A 21,511-nucleotide genomic window follows, 5' to 3' on the forward strand; every position below is an offset into this window, starting at 1 on the left:
AGAGATATATACAGGGAGAGAGAAAGAGAGGGAGGGAAAAAGAGTGACTGTTTGGGGGGAGAAAGACGGTGAGAAAGAAGAGGGCAGAGTGAGAGGAAAGACAGGAGAGAGGGGAAAGAAGTTACAACAAAGTTAACCCCTGGGAATGAAGTGGTGACTGTCAGAGAGAGGGGAGAGATGAAGAGGCAGAACTTGTGACAGGAACAGATTTACAGTTTTGTCAAGAAAAAGGCAGTAAAGGGCTTTTGAAGAGAGACAATAGAGGAGTATTTAGAAAAGAGAAGAAACATTGGAACCACCTCATTTATCACAGCTGCCTCTTAAGGCATCAGAGGGGGACAAAAGAGAACCAAAGAGAGTGTGACAGGAAAACTCAACAGGTGTAGATGCAGACAGGTGGACAGTCAGACATGTTGCCTATGCTTCTGCTTCTTTCCGTGACTGGAGGTGTTTGGGGGTCCACCCCTGGAGTGTGGGGGAATGGACAGATCCAAGACAGGCAGAGGCCACCGGCCTCATTGTGCCCGTCTCCATGCCAGTGCGAGGAAGATGGGATATTCATCATGGCGGACTGCTCGGAATTGGGACTATCGTCTGTGCCAGCCAACCTCAGCCCTCTCACCACTTACCTGTGAGTAACTTGTTACTATTACAACAGTTAGGGACCTCCATGGTGTGTTATCTTGTCCTGTTTCGTCTTCACCTTTCCACTTTTCCACCTCCAGGCCTCTGACTGTGTCCTGACTGTTTCCTTCACCCCAATCATTATTTCCCCATCTTACCACTTTCTATGTCATCCTGAATCCTTCCCCTTGATCCCTGAACCTCCTCTCATTAGTCATGGTTGAGTGCCAGTTCCTTTCATATGAAAAATGAAAATGTGACTGCTAATAGTGAGTCTAAACTATTAGTCTTGATCATTAATTTTGTATGAAAAAAGCTAGCCAAATAGATGAAAACTATTACTTATGCTGCAGAATTGTTTCTGGGATTTCATCCTCTTTTAAAAATAGAGTAGTAGGCAACAGTCAGTTGGATGTGTGACCAGGAAACAGCAGGACCAAGTGGGAACATGTGTGTGTGAGGAGAATGTGTGTGTGCTGACCACTATAGCAAAATGAGTGGACCACTTCTTTCAGTATCAGGTTTCCGAGCGCCAACTGGAGACCCAGCATGTCGAGTGTGCATGTGCTTGTGTGTTTATATATATATATATATATGTGTGTGTGTGTTTATATATATATATATATATATATATATATATATATATATATATATATATATATATATATATATGAGTGTGTGTAAGCTGCAAGCACATAACACAAGCATATGTATGTTTTTGTGTGTAAATGAGGAAGTGTTTGAACACAGACGCCTAAATGTGTTTGAGCGTCAATGATCAGTTTTATTCCACATATATGTATCTTACTGTTCTATGATACCAAAACTCAACAGTTAAATGGGTAAGAATAGCTGGCTTTTGACTCGGAAAAGTAATTTAATTCTCTATTTTCTTTTGTTTGATAACTTAACAAAATAATTTCTTTGTAAGACTTACTTGAAAAGACTGAAGATAATTTAACATAATTTTTAGATATGATATGTGAGATGTGTTTGAAAGGTCAGCTAGAGTACAGGACACATTAATAAACTTACTGTAATTACCATTAAAAACATGATTATTAACATTATTCATCAACAATATTTTACTAATACAGTAATGAGTTATGAGTTGCAGGATTTAAGCCAACTTCACCCCCAGGAATTTTTAAGGGCAGTGAGAGAAGCTCTAGATTTATATCATTGAAAAGACAGGAGATCTTAGCAGTTTCTTACACCACCCTGCTGTGGCTTACAGCCAGATCTTTCAAATTGCTTCACTGCGTAAGCCTCTGAGGACAGATTAGAAACACTTTGTGATAACTGATATTGAAGTGATAGAAGTCAAATCCAGGAAACAGGGTGTGATAGAGCAGTTGCTCACTAGGGGCTCTGCAAGTATTACAAGAGTGGAGGGACAGAATTCGGAGGGAGTGAGGAAAGACAGTTTATGTAGCAAACGACTTTTAAAGAGACACATAAAAGACAACTGTAGTGGAATGGTTCCTGACCCTTTGGCTGTCAAGGGAGCTTGCGACAGCCAGATTACACTGTGTCCATCTGAAAGTTAAAACACATGTAGAGTTTATGGTGGTGATATACAGTCTCTAACGCCATCCAGGAATCACTCTACCTATGAGAACATCAGGCGGTCGGCCCAACAGTGGGGCATGCCACACAACTAAGCCAGTATACACACACACACACACACACACACACACACACACACACACACACACACACACACACACACACACACACACACACACACACCATTCCCTACAAACACAAGAGTAATTGTTCATTTCCCCTCGTTACCTAACGATGTAACCGGACCAATTAGTGAGTTTGAGGGCTGATTTAGAATAAGATAAATAAACTCAGCGACCAACCGCACACGCCCACACACTAACACAGTCACACACACATACACAAATACACATTACTTCAGACGAGTGAAGAAGGGAATGTGGGACAGCAGGAGAGATGCTGCAACAAATTAAGATACCGCACACAAGAATCACAGATTTCTCTTTTGCCTTGACTGATAAAAATCATCAAACACAAACAAAAAAACATCCTCTCCCAAACCCTTCCGACATACATACACACACATAACCCAGCACAGCAAGCTACAGTTTCTCATTTTGACCTGGAGTGTAAAAGGTTACAACAGCAGAGAGCTGGTCCAATCCCCACCAGGATCTGTGGAACCGTCCAGCACGCCCCGCTGTGCTGTGGAGGATGGATTAGCCTCTCGGCACATACTGTAGGCTGCCGAGGTCACAGGGATTTGCTCGGGAACAGTCCACATTACAAACCACATCCACACAATGCTGTGAAAGTATATGACATCATTCACCCGTGTCATCGGAGAGCTCTTCAAAGTGAATGCAACTGTACATCATATATCGACCGAGAGGGCAATCCAGGCAATGCATAATTCAATCCATTTTCTGGTGTTTATTTGCACACTTGGACGATCCCACTCCATATAGGTAGAAACATAATTAAATCATAATCAGAAAAACACAGTTATATAATAACACTGAAGGGAATGCAGGTTGACTCTGCAAAGGAATTGAACTATTCGGACGCTTCGAGCAACTCGGGGCAATGTTGTAAGAGATTTATGACAACCTTTTCCGTGGGCAACGCATGAAATGAACTGCATGTGAGACGCTTTGAAAACCTTTCTCTTTGATAACAGATTAGAAAGGAAAGACACTGCCCAAGGGTGTGTTTCTGCATGGGTGTGTGTGCATATGTGTTACCGTGTGTTGAGTTTGAGAACACTGTGTACTGTATGTAAATCGGGGATGGGTGCCGTTTATGTGTAGCTGCAAGCAAAATAACTTGTCATAAGAGACGGCTTCACAGTGACACGCTAAGTAGGTTATCAGTCACAAATATTAGCTAGGGGCAAATTGATTAGCTGTCCCCCTGATAGACTTACATCTACTTAAAGCAAACCTTTAATAAGTATTACAATAATTCATATGTTAATGATCTTGTTGGTGTGATATCCTGTACAGACAGTTAGTTTAGAAGGTTATCAAGTGCTTATGTTTACACATCTTTCAATTCCCTCAGCAGTCTTCAAAGTGTGCACATGGTTGTGTGAGAGTAAAAGGGTGTTTGTGCATTTCTATATGAGTCTGGGGCTGGAGTAGAGCAGCGATTAGGTGATGCTTTGTGGTAGCGGTGAGTGCGGTGAACTTCTAACAGTGTTTTGGCCCAGGCTAGGAAACCACAGCTAGCGCATTACCAGACAGAGGAAAACCAAGGAGTGTGTGAGTGCGCGTGCTTGTGTGTGAGTAAAGACCACCCAGACTGCTGGGGGGTGGGGGGGGGGGGTTCTAGCCAGTGGAGGTGAAGCAAGAAAAAATGGAAGGAGGGAAGATGAAGAAAAGGGTTAAAATTCTGATGAGGAGAAAGGTGAGGTTTAGAAATTGGTGACAGAAAAATGTGTTTTGGAAGAATCTGGAGACTCAGTTGAGGTTGAGCAGGAGTACACACACACACACACACACACACACACACACACACACACACACACACACACACACACACACACACACACACACACACACACACACACAGTGTACATACACATGCAGGAGACAACATCCTGCCTCTTTGTGGTGGCCATGACTGTAACAGTCGTGTGCGTGTCATTTAGCCATTATGTTGATGGAACGATTCCTATCATGAGCAACCGCACTGTAAACATCATGTCTGAGGGAGAGACACAGGGGAAAGAATGAACAAAAATAAGAGAATTGCAGAGAAAAGAGAACAGTGTGTGTGTGTTTGTGTGTGTACTGTCAGTGGAGGGTCCTCTATACAGCAGCTATCAGCTCCAGCATCAGTGTCCTGGCTCCAGTAGTCTATGGTAGCCCCCCACCTCAACTGCAATCCCCTCCCTCCCTGTTTTTGTCTATCCTTCTTCCCCCACCTATTCTCCTTTCCTCACCTGTTTCCTCTGGCCTCCTCCAGTTAGAGGAATTCATACATTGAGTGCTTGAGCGTGTGTGTCTCTTCAGAGCAGATGTTGAAGTTGGTCATGCAGCACTAAGTGTAAATGTACAGTCACTGGTGTGCCATGTGCCTCGTAGAGATTCAAAATGAATGCATATAGCTCAGGGCAGTGGGCTGAGAAAAGTGAAGGGTGTGTACCCTAGCCAAATGGTGTAAATGTTTTCAAGGTGTGTGTGTGTGTGTGTGTGTGTGTGTGTGTGTGTGTGTGTGTCGGTTGGTGGAGGAGGTGTTTTGGCTACAAGCCAAGTAACTGTTAGCTCTGATCAGAGTTGGGGAAGAGAGTTACGCATCTCTGATTACGCAGAGGAAGAAAACAGTGACACATGCGATCATAGTTATTCTGTTCTGCTTAAAAAGATGGATAAAGAAGCACAAATTTTTTTCCATTCTCATTTCCCTCCTTAATTTCTTCTGTCCTTCATTCACTCTTTTGTTCCTTCCTTCCTTCCTTCCCACAAACTTTTTGTTTGGCCTCAAAGTGTCAAATCCTCCAGCTCTCCTAGATTCCCTAGAGGCCTTGTGGGTGAACACCAGCAGAAAAAGCCACTTCCGCCTGCAACGAAAGTAATATTTATGCCAGAAGGGTGTTGAAGAGAAGGAATAGGCAGTTAGCGTTGGATAGTTCAGTGGTTTGTGGTTTCCTGAGAGCAACCTGGGAGGCTTTTAACTGTCGCTCAGGGACAGACGGCAGGTAGGCAGGTAGAGGACAACAATGGAAACAATTACAATTCCCTCAGGAGCGGAAGGCAGAGAAGACACAGAGACCATAGTGTGCTCTACCGCTCCATATCCTGTCCTTTAGAAAAAAGTAGAAAGCAATCACGACACAAGATCTTGAAGGGAACTAGGGTGGAGGAGGTGGAGATCAGGGAAGTAAAGTGGAGTATGTCTTTGGACTGTATGCACACATGAGCCTGCATGTCACAAGCCTATGTGGACTAAAAACAACAGTGGTTGGGTGTTTGTTGGGGTCTGAGCCATGCTCACTGACTGAATATGTGAATCTATACGTTTCGTGTGATAGCAACGTGATGCAAGTATGACACGGGGGCTAGGAATGTGCTCCCTGTGACGTGTGGTTGAAGGGTGAAGGGCTGCTTCTGACTGAGAGGATTCAGAATGCCTGCATGACCCAGATTCCTATTCAGCTCCTTTCCAACCCTGGGAATGTTTGCGTGTGTGTGTGTGTGTGTGTGTGTGTGAGTGCATGTGTGTGCTTGAATCTGTGCAAGTGCACTAGCCCTCTCTTTTCCACTACAGAGAAGTCATTGTCCTATCCTGGGCCAGCCCATGACAAATGTCCCTAACTGTACTAGAGGATATACATGCATATGTGTAGATCTATACACGTGCGCACCCGTGACCCATATGAGCTGTCTATTTTATCAGTATATGCTTGTGTCTCACCCATTGTCAGATGACACATAACACTAGCCAAATTTAAGATTGTATGTCTACGACATTCAAAAGAGGATGCTATTTACGGCAGTTTGCAGTTGCTGTGGATGCGCCTTGAATTTTAAATGAACCTCCCACCTTAAAAAAAAATAAAAAAAATCATCTTAAAACTCACTTGTTTAAATTGGCGTGTCTCTCATGTTTTTGTTTCATCTTGTCTGTCTCTCCTATTCCTTTTTCTTTTCTACCTTCTGTAAAGCACTTTGTAACGAAGAGTTTGAAAAGTGCTTAAAGTTAAATTACTTCCTTTTGTGACAAAACAATTCAGAAAAATATTTTTGGTAATAAAAAGTTAAGAAAAAAAGGAAGAGAAAACTGAATTAAGATGCTGATTTGGTAAAAAGAAAAAAAAAGGCTTAATTGCATTGTGCTGCAAACTTTATTTTTAAAATTTAGTTTTCACCCATTTTTATTATTCAAATGAACACAATAATTTTCTAGATTTGTTATCAATAAAAAACAAAAAAAAAACAAAAACAAAATGATGAGCTATAGGCATACATGAGAATTTTTACGTGAGTGGTGATAGCAATGTGTTTAAAACATAGCTCTCCGTCTCTGTCAGTCTCTCTCTGCCAATCTGTGTGATCGCTGGCCAGGCCTGCTTACTAAAGTGGCTCATGTGGGGCTGGCAGTGTGCAGGTGATGACTAGTAAGAGCTAATGATACTTAATGCCCTTTCCAACAGTGCACAAACTCTCCTCTCTCTCTCTCTCTCTCACACACACACACACACACACACACACACACAAACAACACGCACACGTACCCACAAGACCCTCACGTGCAAATTACACACTGGGAAACACATTGCACAAGCATGGACGCACTGGTTACACACATCCATCCATGTTTTCACACACACACACACACACACACACACACACACACACACACACACACACACACACACACACAAACACACACACACAAACACGCACATACTGACTTAATGATGGTTAATGCACTATCCAATCCCCCTGTGCAGCATCAAAGCATCCCACAGAGCAGTGCTGATACAGCTATGCTAGGAGGGATTAGGTCGGGTGAATGGACCACTGGGACGGGAGTTCGCTAAAAGGAACAAAGAAACAATCACAGACACATTTAAATGTCACACACATGTGCACATACCCCAGGGCGCGCGCACACACACACACACACACGCACACAAAGCATAGCCAAAGGTGGGTAACTGCACAGGAATGTCCAGAAAGTGGAAGGCGGGATGTAGCAAACATAAGGTGAAAAGATGATTGAAGACAGGAGAGAAAGAATGATAAAATATTTTTCAGAACTCTTATTTTTAGACAGTTAGGTTAACTGACCTGAATGCAGAAACAGCAGTCAAGTCACTCTGATAGCATACGGCAATAGTATAACTTCTTGCTACGACTGGACTTCACAGGTGTATTTTCCATCTGCTGTATAGGGAGGCTGGAGGGAATTCTGCCACTGCAGAACCTCTGCAACTGCAGCCAGACTTACTTATGTCTCTATTACATGTCTGAGAAGGAGCAAAAGAGGAAATCTGGACTTTTTACATGCATGGCCAGGGTCCAAACTAAATCTCTTTAAACCAACAGCAGCCACATGTCCTCATTGGTATGGGGTAAGATTTCATCGAGTGCTGATCTAAGTTCAGTTCTAGATGTTATCCATGGGTACTGTTAAATATATGGAGCAGATGATCTGATCATAGATCTGTGAGTGCAGCAGTTAACGAAGGGTGAGCCAGGAGTGGATTTGAGCAGTCTTCTAACTGGATCCAGTGTCCTCCTGTTTCTGCCATTCAACCAAATGAAGTCATAATAGAGCCTGACACTAATACTCATCGGGTTTCATTTACTGTTGTATCAACTGCTGAGAATCTGCCTCGAATCAGTGTGCAGGAAAAAACATCTCCGTAAGAGATACCTTTTCAGGATGTGTGGAAACGTGGTCATATTTGTAATCCTCTTCCACACATCAGTGGCACTGTAATTGTCCTGCGTTCTTGAAATGTAACAGACATACGTGAAAGCCAGACAAATATACATGCCAAACAACAGATTAGTGGACTGTGGGCAGGGCTATGAATGCCTTTCTTCCTTCCAAAGCTATGTCCTACCCACAACAGCTGCCTGTCAGTCCTGTCCACATGTTGGAGTTAGTTGTATGTTGTGTAGTGCCGACTGTTCCGACACTTCCTGTTCCATTACTGAAGTGCTTGACCTTTCACCCCCCCCTCCCCTCTGTCTCATGAAAGGGTGTGTGTGTGGGAGGACAAGGAACGGACATGGAGTGTGTACATGCACGTGTGTATGTGTGTGTGCGGTATACCAGGTTATGAATAAGTCCCAGAGGGCATGAATATGTTTCCCATGACATGGCCTCAGACTAAACAGCAGTTCTCTCCACCCAGACATCCGCCTGTCACTCTCAGCTAAACTGCAGTGAGCGGAAAAGGGCACAAAACATGGGAACACAAAAACGTAGAAGCATCTCCCTTTTCTGGCTGGTTATCTCGTCTTTTCTCTTCCTCCCTCCCTCTCTGTTTCTCCGCTCTTTTGTGGCCGAGTCCTCCCCGTGGCCCTCCTTGTCCAGGTGAAAGACTTCTCCTCGCCCGATCCCTCACTCTTTGTACCCCGTGAATGAGAGAAAGAGAGAATAAGAGAGGGAAAGATAAAGAGAGAGTGCCTTCGGACACAAAGGGCAGTGTACCCCTCCCAGGAAGTCTGGGAGAGAGGGAGAAAAAAAAAACACATCTTTAGAGGAAGGAGAAGGGCAGGACAGCATTGTACCCTCCTTCCTGACTCTTTGTGTGCTTGCGTGTGTATGTGTGTGTGCAAGCTCATGTGTGACTGCGAGAGAAACTGAATGCCAAGGCAGTCTATTCAGATAGAAAAAAGAAAACACACTTACACCTCACCCTCATTCACAGTACGCACACACATTTTCTCTCTCTCTCTCTCTCTCTCTCTCTCTCTCACACACACTCACACACACAGACATGAACACAACCATTTAGGCCCCTCTTTAAGGCGGTGCCCGAGCATTGACTACCAGTTGCATTGTGTGGCATAAAAGATCCTCTTTCATCGTGGCCTTAACTGTTTCAAAGAACTAAGCGGAGAGGATCAGACTGGCTGAATCCGACTGAAGACATTACTGTCATAGTTACTGTGAAAGACAGCCAAGGTGTGGCTCAGGCACAGCTAGTGCAGAACTCCTGCCCTCTGGGCAAGGCTCTGGTCGTTGATTTTCACTAAATATCTATTACTGTAATGTTCCTCACAGATAAGCCGCCTTCAAAGTCGTACAGTTCACTGCCATTCTTGGCTGTTTGTTTGGTAAGAGTCTCCACCTGAGCCAGCGAGAAGGGGATTGGTGGGGATCCAAGAAGAAAGAGAGAGAGAGAGAGCGGAGGAGGAAGTGAGAAGGAAGACCTCAGGCTCTCCTGAAATGATTTTGTGTGTGTGTGTATATGTAAGAGAGAGAGCGAGAGAGAGTTATGAAAAACATCCTTCTCAAGGGCAATAATATAAGCCTGTTTGTTCATATGCAATTTCCTGCATTGTTATGTATAGTACATGCAATTTTATGCTTGGACAACATGCCAGAAACTTTTCCATACTAAGTTTTTTTTTTTTCACTCTGAGACAATGGAATTCTCCAAAGTGAAATGTATCAAGTCATCTCTCCTCAGGCTGCTCCTGCCCAGCTTTGTCTGACTGACACTTTTCACCACTGATGCTAGAAATAGACACCTGACTGCTGATCAAATCTGTCCCAGTCTGAGGGCATATTCACTCACCAGGGTGGTCCATCACTCAACCTACAAAAGCCCCCCGGAGCCTGGAGTGTGTAGGAGTGCCTGTGGATGTAACGTGGGTGTGTGTGTGTATGTCTCCGAACATAAACAGGGGTGTTTCTCATATGATGTGGTCAGTTGTTTTGCTGCGCTAAATCACCAGCTCTTGTCAGAAATGCTTCCAGTTTGAAATAGGCTACAATGGAGCTAGGGGCACATTCACACTCACACACATTACCTTTGATCACAGACCTGATAACATACTTCAGTAGTTCTGTTGACGGCGAAGAGGAAATATGATAAATCACATTATTGTAACTAGTGGACTGTGTAACTCCATGCTCCGGTTGAAATTTGAAACAGAGATGAGGAGAGAAAGAGTGAGTGTGAGCAATAGAGTGGCATAAGAGACAGGGAGAGAAAAGGCCAAGGCTGATGAATGGAAATGTACCTCTGCCTCTTCATGCTTCTGTTCCCCCCTTAAGACAAGCTCCTTGCCATGGTTACTCTATTAATCACAGCATAAAGCAGTCAAATATCCAGTTCTTTACTTTTCTTCTCATGCCAAACCTTCCTCACTTACATTTACATGCACATAAGCATGCACACACTTTGGAGAGGAAAGACTAAACGATCTATCAAAGCACATTGTGTATCTGTAAATCAACGGACAATGGAGGGAATGGGAATGGAAAAATGTCCATTTATTTTTTCTCCTCCAATTGCTGCAATATTGGCTTCAATTTCAGAGAAGCTACTGGGCTTAAACACACAAATTACATGCACGCACATGAAAATGTAATTCCTCTCCAGGGAAACAGAAAGAGATCACCGGGGGCTTTGTCAGTCATTCTGCAGATTCAGAGAAAACGGGGATAAAAGGAACAGTTAAGAGGCACATTTGTGGGTGTGTTTGTTGAGGGATGAGCATGGGTCTCCATGTCTGCATCCTTTGCTCCTCAATGCTGCAAAGGAGTCTTTAGTTCGTCATTCAGCGGCAGATGGAGATCTGAGGGGAGGAGATGGCCTGTGTGCCCCTGTTAGGTTGAGAGATGGGTTGTTCTGCAAGCAATATCAGGCTCCTTTCTTGACGCCGTGATGGCCAAGATAAGGCAGGACAGTTTCCTACTGAATACTCACATGAAAAATGAAGAGAGGAAACCTCATGAACTTGACTTCTGTCCCTCATACACACACACACACACACACACACACACACACAGATCCACAGAGCAATCCATTTCCATGCCCCGCAGCGTCCATGTATGATGTGGTGTAAGCGCAACGAGGAACTGTACCCAACACATCTGCAGGCTCACTGGAAAACAATAAGGGTGTGAAAATGAGCGACAGACATCTTACCACATATACCGCAGCCACCTATAAATTGAAAAAATATTGCACTGAACGCATAGACATAGATATTGACACACATACTTGGCACTTAGTCTCCCTCTCTCTCACAGGACACGCACACACACACACACACACACACACACACACACACACACACACACACACACACACACACACACACTGAGACATTAGAGATGCCTATAAAATGTGGACACAGAAACGCCAAATCTAATTGTGAAACTCCAATACACTGCGGAGCCTGCAAAATCTTTAACCGCTCTCTTTCTCATTTCTTTGTGGCCGTTTATTTGCGTTGAAAATATCTACACGTCACAGCGCCAGCCGACACAATGCACATGTGGTAGTCATCAATCATAATTATCATGGTTTAAAAAAGCCACAGCTGTTATTTGATTTTAAAAACAAGCCATAGCGCAGTGCCTTCCAACGATACGTCAAGTTGTCAGCGGAGGCCTTGGCCTGCACAGCAGAACTGTCTCTCTCTCTCTCCGGCTTCCCAATGAGCTCGTTGGAGAGCACAGCCGAGCTGAGTTGCATTCAACCTTTCCCCATGACTCACCACTGTGTGTCTTTATTTTTAAACATTTTCTCTCTCCATTGCTGCATGTTTATTCCGTCTGAGCGAGGCCGCTGTTATGGACTTCACACAACGTTTGTTTATGGCTTCTTTAATCAGGACCAGATAACGGAGAGTTGTCTCCATCCGTGGGCGCATCCCCAGAAGCTGGATGATGTGCGTGTGTCCGCATGTATGTTTTGCTATGCTTTAACAATCCCTTTTGAATGTTCCAATAGATATAAATATTTTTTTCGGTAGCATCTTAGCACACAGACAATGAATAGGATTGAGGTGTGTTCATGAGGTGTTCATGTGCTCCCTGTGTCACACGTGATGCCACCCAGTCTTGATTATGTCAATTTGTTTGCTGCTACTGCTGGCTGTGTCATTTCCATGGCAACTTTGTTATCACGTATATGTACCGCTGACTTTAATCAAGCAGTAGTGCATTACACTTGTTGTATTTGTCCCCAAATTACTGCCTGGAGCCTGAGCAGCTTGTGCCAAAAAATGGGACAGACGTGAAGCATATAATTTACATGACATCACCACAGTACTTTTGTGGAGAGCTAGACTTGAGGTCCCATGAAAGCATTTCAAGTCAGCAACAGTGTTTGGGGTTGTCGCATGTAAAAAGTAATAAATTCTATATTATTTATCAATTTGTTTACATTTTCTGAATTATTTTACTTTCATTTATTTTTTAAGAAAAGAACTGTATTACATTGCTTAATGGAGCTGATGAGGTGCACTTGGAAGAAGATATTTTAGATATACCATGTTTACTATTTTCTTAGTTAAGTCGTGTCATGTATCATTCACTTGAAAATTTTCAGTATAAACTAAGGAGAATCTACAACATACATTAGTAATGAGGCTATAATGTTTAAAGGTGTCCTGTGGAGTTTTTCTTGTAACACGGATTGGATTATGTTCAATTTGTCACACCAGACTAGATCCTTAAAGCCTTACAAATAAGTTGAATGAATTTCCTACACCCGCTAAAACATTTGCAAAGCCTTTATTGAATATTTTGACAATGGCATTGTTTACTCTTACTTGCGATTCCGTTCTTCTCCTCTTTTATTTGCCCATTGCTAACTTTTTATGGCACATTACCTGCTCCTGCTATCAATATATACCATTCTCTGCAGTTGGTCTAGCTGTGTATAATGACACTCCTTTGCTCATGGTGTGCAAGCAGAGCATGAGGTACAAATAATGGTGATGTGAGCAATGAAATTGGAAGATTAACTCCCTACTTTGTTATGTAAAACCATTTTTCCCTCAGTACTGATCGAAAGCATCCGCCCTGCATATGTGTCCTTGAGTAACACCTTGAACCCCTCTCTCTGCAGTCAGACCTCCCAGGAGGGGGCATCTGTAACAGGAAATTCCCATGCAAGGAAACTAACATGCCATTATTATGTTTTCATAAGGAAAATATTCAATGTCAGCAGAGGCTGTAAAAAGACTACATAATTATCTGACCTACAAAATCTCATGGCAAAAGGTCACGGTAAAGATTGCAAGCTCGCCACATGGAGAACGCACGTCCTCCCACTCAAGGCATCCCATAGCCTGATGTTAAATGTTATCTTTGACAAGGTAACTGGGTAAACTATCGGTATACTGGATTTGTCACAGTTGCTCAAAATGACCGGCAACTCAAACACCCAAAGTTGCGAACTCAGTGTTACTGTGCAGTGTTTTTTCCACATCTTCCCTGAAGCTGAATATAGATCACGCCTGCAGATAGATCCATCCAGCCCCCCGTCAGCTTGGCTGCCTTGACAAACAAACAGCCAGTGTGTCAAAACTCCCAACTGCGAAGGGCTTCTGAGAGCACAGTTTACACTTGCTAGCCCGGTGGTCTGGCTTTATGAGCAATGGTTAGTGTCATACACACACAGACACACACGCACATACAAGGCTCACTCTCGAAGACTCATGCAAGACCCCAAGGACTGTGAAAGCAAAGAAGGGGTGACGTAACACCTCTTTGCTTTCATTGTGTTTATCAAAGAGATGACCTTACATGACTGGGGCTACAAGGTTATATATGTTTTCTACCAGAGGCTGACACATAAGTTGTCCCCGTACTTTACGTTTGTGTGTTGAATGTCTGCATGTGTGTGTGTGTGTGTGTGTGTGTGTGTGTGTGTGTGCGTGTGTGTGTGTGTGTGCATGCATGCATGTGTCTAAGCATCCTGCACTTCTCCCTCTTTGACCGCAACACAGCTGCGTCAACACTCACCCCAACACACCCTCTCACGTCAGAGTGTGTGTCAGAGAGACAGAGAGAAATGGAGTGTGTCCATGTCACAGCCCTGAACAAAGGGGGAAGGAGGTGGCCTCCTGAGAAACCTGCGGGAGAACGAAAGAAGAGACAGAGACGAAGAGGGAAAGAGAGATAGATATAGTGGGAGACTGAGGGGTCAGGTCTAAGAGTAGGTAGTGTGAGACATCTGGAAAAGAGAAAGAGTCACTGGGACGAGGAGGAAATTGCAGCTGCCCAACAATGATTCATTGGGGAAAATTCTCTTCTACCTCTCCTTCTCCTCCCTTTCGTCCTCCAGCGTCTCTATCTAACCCTCTAACCTCACTGTGTCTCCCACTCCCACTCTTGATGATTAATCACCATATGAAAAACATTTAAACATCTGTAATTTTAGTTGTCCCGAGTACCTTAAAAGATCATTGATAAGGTAGAAATTGATTGATACTTTGATACTGATGCTCCCTGTTTTCTCTCTCTAGGGATCTGAGTATGAACAACATCAGTGAGATCCAGCCCAGAGCCTTTCACCGACTGCACCTGTTATCAGAACTGTGAGTACCAAGTCATTTAAATCACGGTCAATTAATAAACTGCCATCGTCACAACTCACTCATGACAAGAAACAGTCGCTCCCTGAGCTCCTGATATGTGCAGACCTCAGTGATGGGGATTGATGGCTCTGGATTGCCTCTGATCTCTCCTACCAAGAAATTGCATGCAGCAGTATGCTAGTATATCGTGGGATGTCTGCTTGCAAGAGGGAGGCGAAGGGAACCTGATATTCACTCAGAGAGTGAATATATGGTCCATAAAGTGTTTAGAGAGCAGGTTCTGTGCTCAGCATCCAAACCGCTACTTCCTTGCCCTCCTTGACTTTGTTTCAGCTGGACAGCTCAGCAGGAGCAGTATACATGTAGACACAAGCCCTTGCCAAGACAAACACACACTATAGGAGAATGTCAGGACAGGATTAGGGAAAACGAAAAGAGCAAAGATCTATGTTTTTCTTGTTTATAGCACTAAGTATATGTATGGTTGGGTATCATTAGAAATGTTTTGATATAGGTATCGAGACACTAAATGAGTCAAATGCAAAAACAGACATGATATGTTATACATTTCTTGGCTGAAAACTTTTTTTTTTCTACAAAAAAAAAAAATCATTTGACAAAATAAACAATATGTTGCCAAGAAACTGTATAAGATTAACATAAACATGATTTGAATCCAGGCATATCTTATCTCAAAATAAGCAAACAAGACTAAGACTTTGACTGTGCCACTGTGCCAAATTTCTTGCCTTCTATACTCTGTGCTACAGACACAGTTTGGTCAGCACTTCTCAAAGTAGTGAGTACTGGTTTCATCCTCACAGGGCTGATGAAAGAACATGCGCGTTAGCAGAATTGCAGACCTTTTTGAACAAGTTTTTTCTGTCGAACTCACCAATATCTGATCTGATCATTCAGCAGAATACGCGGTTATACAAAGGCAGCCCACAGATTTGCCCTAAGGGGGTTTGAATGTGTGTGTGTAAGTGTGTGGTAATTCATGGGGACTTTCAGTATGTGTGTATGTCAGCCTTCAGCTGATTCTTTTACTTCTGAAGCCTGCAGTGTGTGTGAGTGTGTGTGTGTGTGTGTGTGTGTGTGTGTGTGTGTGTGTGTGTGTGTGTGTGTGTGTGTGTGTGCCCGCATGGGGTGTTTGAACAGTCCACTGTTTTCTTTTCTAATTCTTACAGCTGCAGCCTGTGAGGCATGAGCTAATGATGATGAAAGTAAAAGATTAGCCGGATAACCATTATGTTGAATTGTGACACCTTGAAGTTACAGAATTAAATTCAAGACTTCGATCTATTGTCATCAGCATTGAAATGCTGGTCTTGACTCTTGCTGTTGTAAAAACGGTAAAGGTCAGATATTACTGATGGTGTAATAATCGGTACCACATGCAGAGTGATTCTGAACATTGAGGTTGACATTTGCCTGCATTGGGGAAAAGGGGGTGGGGGTCTTGAATGCAGCTCCACCTGCAGCGTTTGTCCAGAGATAATCCTCCCAGTGTTTTACAACTCCGTTGATCCTGCTTCCTCTGTATCGCTCTCATGTTCTGATATTTTATGGAGACGTTCTGTTGATTTGTAACTCTTCCAAGGAGGAGGTTCCTGCCCCAAAGCCAATTTTTATAGCCTGCTGACCATTTCTGGCGACATGCTGAGATGATGATGATGTTCCAAGAAAGGCAAAAGCACATTTCTGACATCCAACCCTGTCTAGAATGTTTAGAAAGATGAAGCATGGCAGATTATGGTAAACACATTATAATTACAACAACTTATAGCAATAAGAAAAACATACCGAGGCTCTAAACACAGGCATGGTCGTTTTGAGAGAGAGCGTTTGATGTGGGTCTGCAGCACTTGTTGGTAGCACAGGGAGAGGCAAGGGCCAGGCATGTTGTGACTGGTAGAGTGATAAATTGTTTGATGTTGGGCTCTACCTCCCTCCCTGCCCTCCCTCACTCAGTCTTCCTTCTTTCGAATTCATTTCTATATCCCCCCATCTCCATTTTACTGCAGGCTATTGAAAGCTGTAGATGCTGCCTTTGATAGTTTTTCTACTTTTGGGTGCCATTCTGGGTGCTCTCCACGTTCTTACAAACCAATCCAGCTTAACACTATGGGGAGGAGAGGGAATAAAAACTTAAGAGCCACATACAGACTATCTTTCTGAAGCACTGCTCATAAATGTAAATTGTATCACGCTACCTCCGATCTCTTCGCTCAGTTCTCACCTCTTTAGTATCAAAGTAAAAACAGCTATTCCCTTTGAACCTCAAATTAGGTTATTAAATGAATTCACAAAACAGGTAGCAAATCTCGCCAGGCTAAACCTCCCTTTGATTCATTGCGGCGTTAATATTGATAATAAGATGTAAGTGTAATCGCCCCGCCCTCCAGCTCTTTCTCTAACTCTAAGTCCTTATTTCTAAATTTTTTTCTATTGATCTCAGATCCCTCTTAATAATCCTTCATTTAGTGCTTTGATCAGTGAATCGCCTCTTAATTCAATTACAAAAACCTGCACGCAACTGTCAGTCCAACGGAGCATGAAGAGAGGTGACTGAGAGGCACACTTCAATGGATTAATGAGAGGGCAGCAATGCCCACACTCAGGTACAGACTCTGAGACTGGTTACTCACCCACCTGACATATCAAAGACACCCTCTTTCTCTAAATGCTCTGCTCTAATATGCAAGATGCGCTGTCAACTTGGAACTAGCAGGGGGTGGTTTTAGATAAAACTGTCCCCCTAGAAGACAGTGCTTTCTGCCTGTCATCAGTATCAAAGTCCATGCTGTTCATACCTCTGGAGATCACATTTCACTCTGCCTTTTTACTTTGACTACCCTGATAATCAGCCGTATGAAATGAGTCTATCATGCTCATCTAATCATTATCTATAGCTACCACTCACCTCCTAAATACAGAGCTGAAATCAGACCATTCATAGTGTCCTGACAGGTAAAACAATCTCACTGTATTTTTTTAAACCCCCCAATGGCACAATAGTGCCATCTTAAGTGAATGTGCGTAGAATACGGTGCTAGCTCCTGTTATCAGCTCAAGACTGAAATTCTGATTAATCTGCCTTGATTTCAGCGGTATCCTCTAACTCTGAAATCTCCATACTGCCTGGGCTTCTCCAGCCCTGTGAGGTGCTCTCCAACTATCACACAAATGAAATCCAAATGTAAGAGGAGAGAAGTGGTGAGTGGAGGCCAGTACTGCCCTGCTTGTCTTCCCCTTGGAGATAAGATTGTCTGCTGATAGGCCAGGAGTATGACGTAGGTGAGGGTTAAGGGGTTACAATATTGGCTGTTATGATACTCCAGTCGACAACACATCTGGGACTATCTAGGTCAATTAAAACTTTTCCTTTTAGTGTTGCCAACATTGGTTTTTGTCTGCTTGTCTCTTTCTCTCCCAAAAACACGCACCCACATACACACCCACACCCACACACACACACACAGTTTCCACACGTCTATATTTTACTCCAGTAATTTCAGAGGTTAACGCCAGGTTAAGTGGTTGACCCTCAGGCTGGACCTCGGGACAGAAGGACAGATAGCATTTCTATTGAGGGCCCAAGAGTGAAAAAGGTCATGCATGCATATGTACTTACAGATACACCCACACATGAACTGCCCTCTCTCTGATAAGACCTGTTAATCCTCTCCATCTTCTTTCATCATCAACTCCTATCAACCATCCTAGCCCTGCTGCCACTATGATGTCCTATCAGTACCTGAGATAGCATCCCAAAATATGATGCTGTCTTTGCTCTCAAGTTCTTTAATCCGTCTTTTTGTTTATTATTTTGAGGCAATAGGACATGGTGATACATAGGATAATCAGTAGTTGGTATGCTTCAGTAAAACCCTAACTGATCAGTTCTGATAGCAGGGTGGTCTCACCTTTGTAACCAGAGGCCCCCCCTCCCACTGTTCTCCCATATGTTTCAACTACACTAGCTTCTGTTATTTTATCTATGAATTATGCTGAGGTGGAATTTTTATCTACACAGTCCAGGGGCCAAGAAAAATTCGAACCATCCCCAAATCAAATTAAGAGAAAAAAAGAGTTCGAGCCACGGTTTGACAAGAGCAAGGCGCCTTTCATTAGAATGAGATTGATGTGGAACGACTAGGAGGTTAAGTGTGGAACATTCACTCATATGTACAATCATTTACACACACATACACACATAAATATACACACTGATATCATGGAAATAGTTGGTCAGTGGCAACTGCCGGTGTTCTGTTGATGTCTATCAAGAACGTCTGAACATTTGTTTCCTTTTTCAATATCCATCTTCACGTTCGACATAATTATCCATTTGACAAATGAAGTCGGCAAAAGAAGCATGATTCCACTCTGATGCTGTTTTGGCTCCAATGGTGCAGCTAATAAAGAAAGGCTGGGCTGGCAGTATGATATGCACATCATAGCATGGCCTTAACTACAATGGTTGTTTTCTAAAACTCTAAATTACTCGCACCCCCCCCATAGAAAAGACATTTATTTTTCTTTGCTGCTACCTATATCTTTTTTCCATCCAGTGTGTCTGTAACCAATCATTGCATTTAAACAGGAACCAAAAGAAGGCACTTAGGGGTCCTTGCAATAAGAGGCTTAGATCTATTTTACTGGTGTCAGGACCTCAGCAAGTCCTACTGAAACACTTGCCTCCGGAAAAGTAGCTATTGAAATGCTCCCTGGTGACCAGCCTGTCCCATATCACAAACTGAAATGGTATTGAAGTAGCAGACATATTGTCTTCAGAGGGACAACAAATGGGCAGTACGCACGTTCTTTTATGAGCGAAAAATCAAATCTAAGAGCAAATTGAACTCCTTTGCCTTGGAAAAAGAATGAATATTGGAATTTGTAGGGTCAAAGCTCTGCAGTCACTAAAGATCAACTCTCTGTCATCTGTGTCTTTCACCTCTGAGAAAATATTGAAACATCACGTGGCGCAGTCAAAGTCTGTTTGAATGAGTTTTGACTGTGGTTTGAGCGGCATGACTAAATTGCACCATAATAGCTTGGATAACAATCAGACCGTTTTGTATTCTAGTATGCCGATGTGGGTGTGCATCTGTGTGTATTTGTGTGTGTGGGTGTGTTTGTGTTGATAAATACGAGCTCTAAACTCATATTCTAGAGTTCTAAACTGGGCTTAGTGCGAGATTTGGCAAGCGCAGGTGGGGTTGTGTGGTTTGTCACTGCACAGTAAAAAGACTGAGACATGTTGACATGAGTATCAGATGTCGGACGGAGTTTGCTGGGAGCCCTTGTCCATTACCATCTGGATAATAGTGGTTTGGAAAGGCAGACAGTGCTCTATATCAATATTTCAATATCCTGGCACTGATGGAAAAACTCAGCCAGAGGCAAGGTGCTTAGCATGAGGCTGAAATGTCAGACAAATGTCACATGTAGAGCAGCAGTGTGAGGAGGAGGATACTAGTGGGTAACTTTTAACTTGTGTGTGTGTGTGTGTGTGTGTTTCATAAAAGTGGGTGGTCTTGAGCTATGAAGACCAAATCTGTGTTTAAACTGTGCTTCCAGCTCATGACCTTGAGAGTTACTCTGCTGGACTGAATGTTATTTATTTGGACATCTTATACACACTCACAAATGACCATTAGGTGCTGTGTTTGATAAACAAACTGATTGGATTGCTTGTGTGAATGTGTGTGGTTTTTCTCCCTCGCTGTCCTTAAGGCCCCTCAGAATGAGCCCAATTTACCTCAAGGACATGGAAAATAGCACACGCATTCACAGTGTGCACACATGAGCTCATGGGCACACATATAGTATACACCTTACTCCATACACACACAAAAACACACTCACATACGCACAAGCAAATACACTTCCCCGCTGCACTTGTTGACCCAGTCTCAGTCTCATTCAATTCAGCCTTTGCTCACTCATCAGAGCTCCCAGGATTGGTTAGGGTTTCAGGGTGTGCTTTGGGCCAATAGCAATGGCAACCATTTGCATACTGCCCCAACAGTAACCCTGAAGCAGGAACTCAAGGATGAAGTCATAATACAGTTCAATCCAAAAATGTAGAATAAAGCAAAAGGCAAAACTTCTCTTATGACACTCCTATTTTTTTTTGTGTAAGTGCTTATATTTCATTTTAACTTTTATATTTTGTTCTCTCCTTTTTGATCTCTGCGTTTCTCTCCTAGGCGCATCTCAGGCAATCAGCTGAAGTATATATCAGGCCACGCTCTCCAGGGTCTCCACAACCTCAAAGTTCTGTAAGTAACCTCCTCCTCTCACCCTCCCTATCCTACTCTGGTGGTTCAGTCCTCATCCCAGGTGGATTGTTCCACTCCAGCCTTTCGAGGTGGGGGTGGGGGGCTCCCGCCTTGAATAAAACACACAGGCCACGCATCATTAACTGCAGTTAAAGTTTATGGGCTGAGGGAGACCTGCCCTGCTTGCAGCTCCTTCATTCCCAAACAAGCCTTTTTTCAGTTGCAAGCACAGCCACACAAACACACACACACACACACACACACACACACACACACACACACACACACACACACACACACACACACACACACACACACACACACACACACACACACAGGTGTAATGCAGGGACCTCCCAGTCACACCACCCACTGAGATTACAGTAAGTGACAAAAATTAACTTAAAAAAGCCACACAAAGCTGTTCCCTTAACACCCCATTTCTCTTAGTGTATTCATAGCCTTATGATCCATGGCCACCAACTGTTAGCGCTGCTGTGCAAAGTAACCATAAAAACCATAGTACTTTCTGACATGTGAGTGCCACATCTAATG

The 21,511-nt window shown here is 43.3% G+C and overlaps 1 protein-coding gene across 1 annotated transcript in view; it reads left to right on the forward strand.

Moving 5' to 3' along the window:
• Window positions 1-386: 386 nt before the first annotated feature.
• Window positions 387-21,511, forward strand: part of LOC120803291 (leucine-rich repeat-containing G-protein coupled receptor 6) — a 37,350-nt gene continuing 16,225 nt past the window's right edge. The window contains exons 1-3 of the mRNA XM_040151625.1: window positions 387-631; window positions 14,592-14,663; window positions 20,885-20,956. Coding sequence (XP_040007559.1) covers window positions 387-631; window positions 14,592-14,663; window positions 20,885-20,956 — 389 coding nt within the window. The remainder of the gene's footprint in view (window positions 632-14,591; window positions 14,664-20,884; window positions 20,957-21,511) is intronic.

The sequence above is a fragment of the Xiphias gladius genome, chromosome 18, assembly GCF_016859285.1.
Source record: "Xiphias gladius isolate SHS-SW01 ecotype Sanya breed wild chromosome 18, ASM1685928v1, whole genome shotgun sequence".
In the NCBI taxonomy this organism is placed as follows: Eukaryota; Metazoa; Chordata; class Actinopteri; order Istiophoriformes; family Xiphiidae; genus Xiphias; species Xiphias gladius.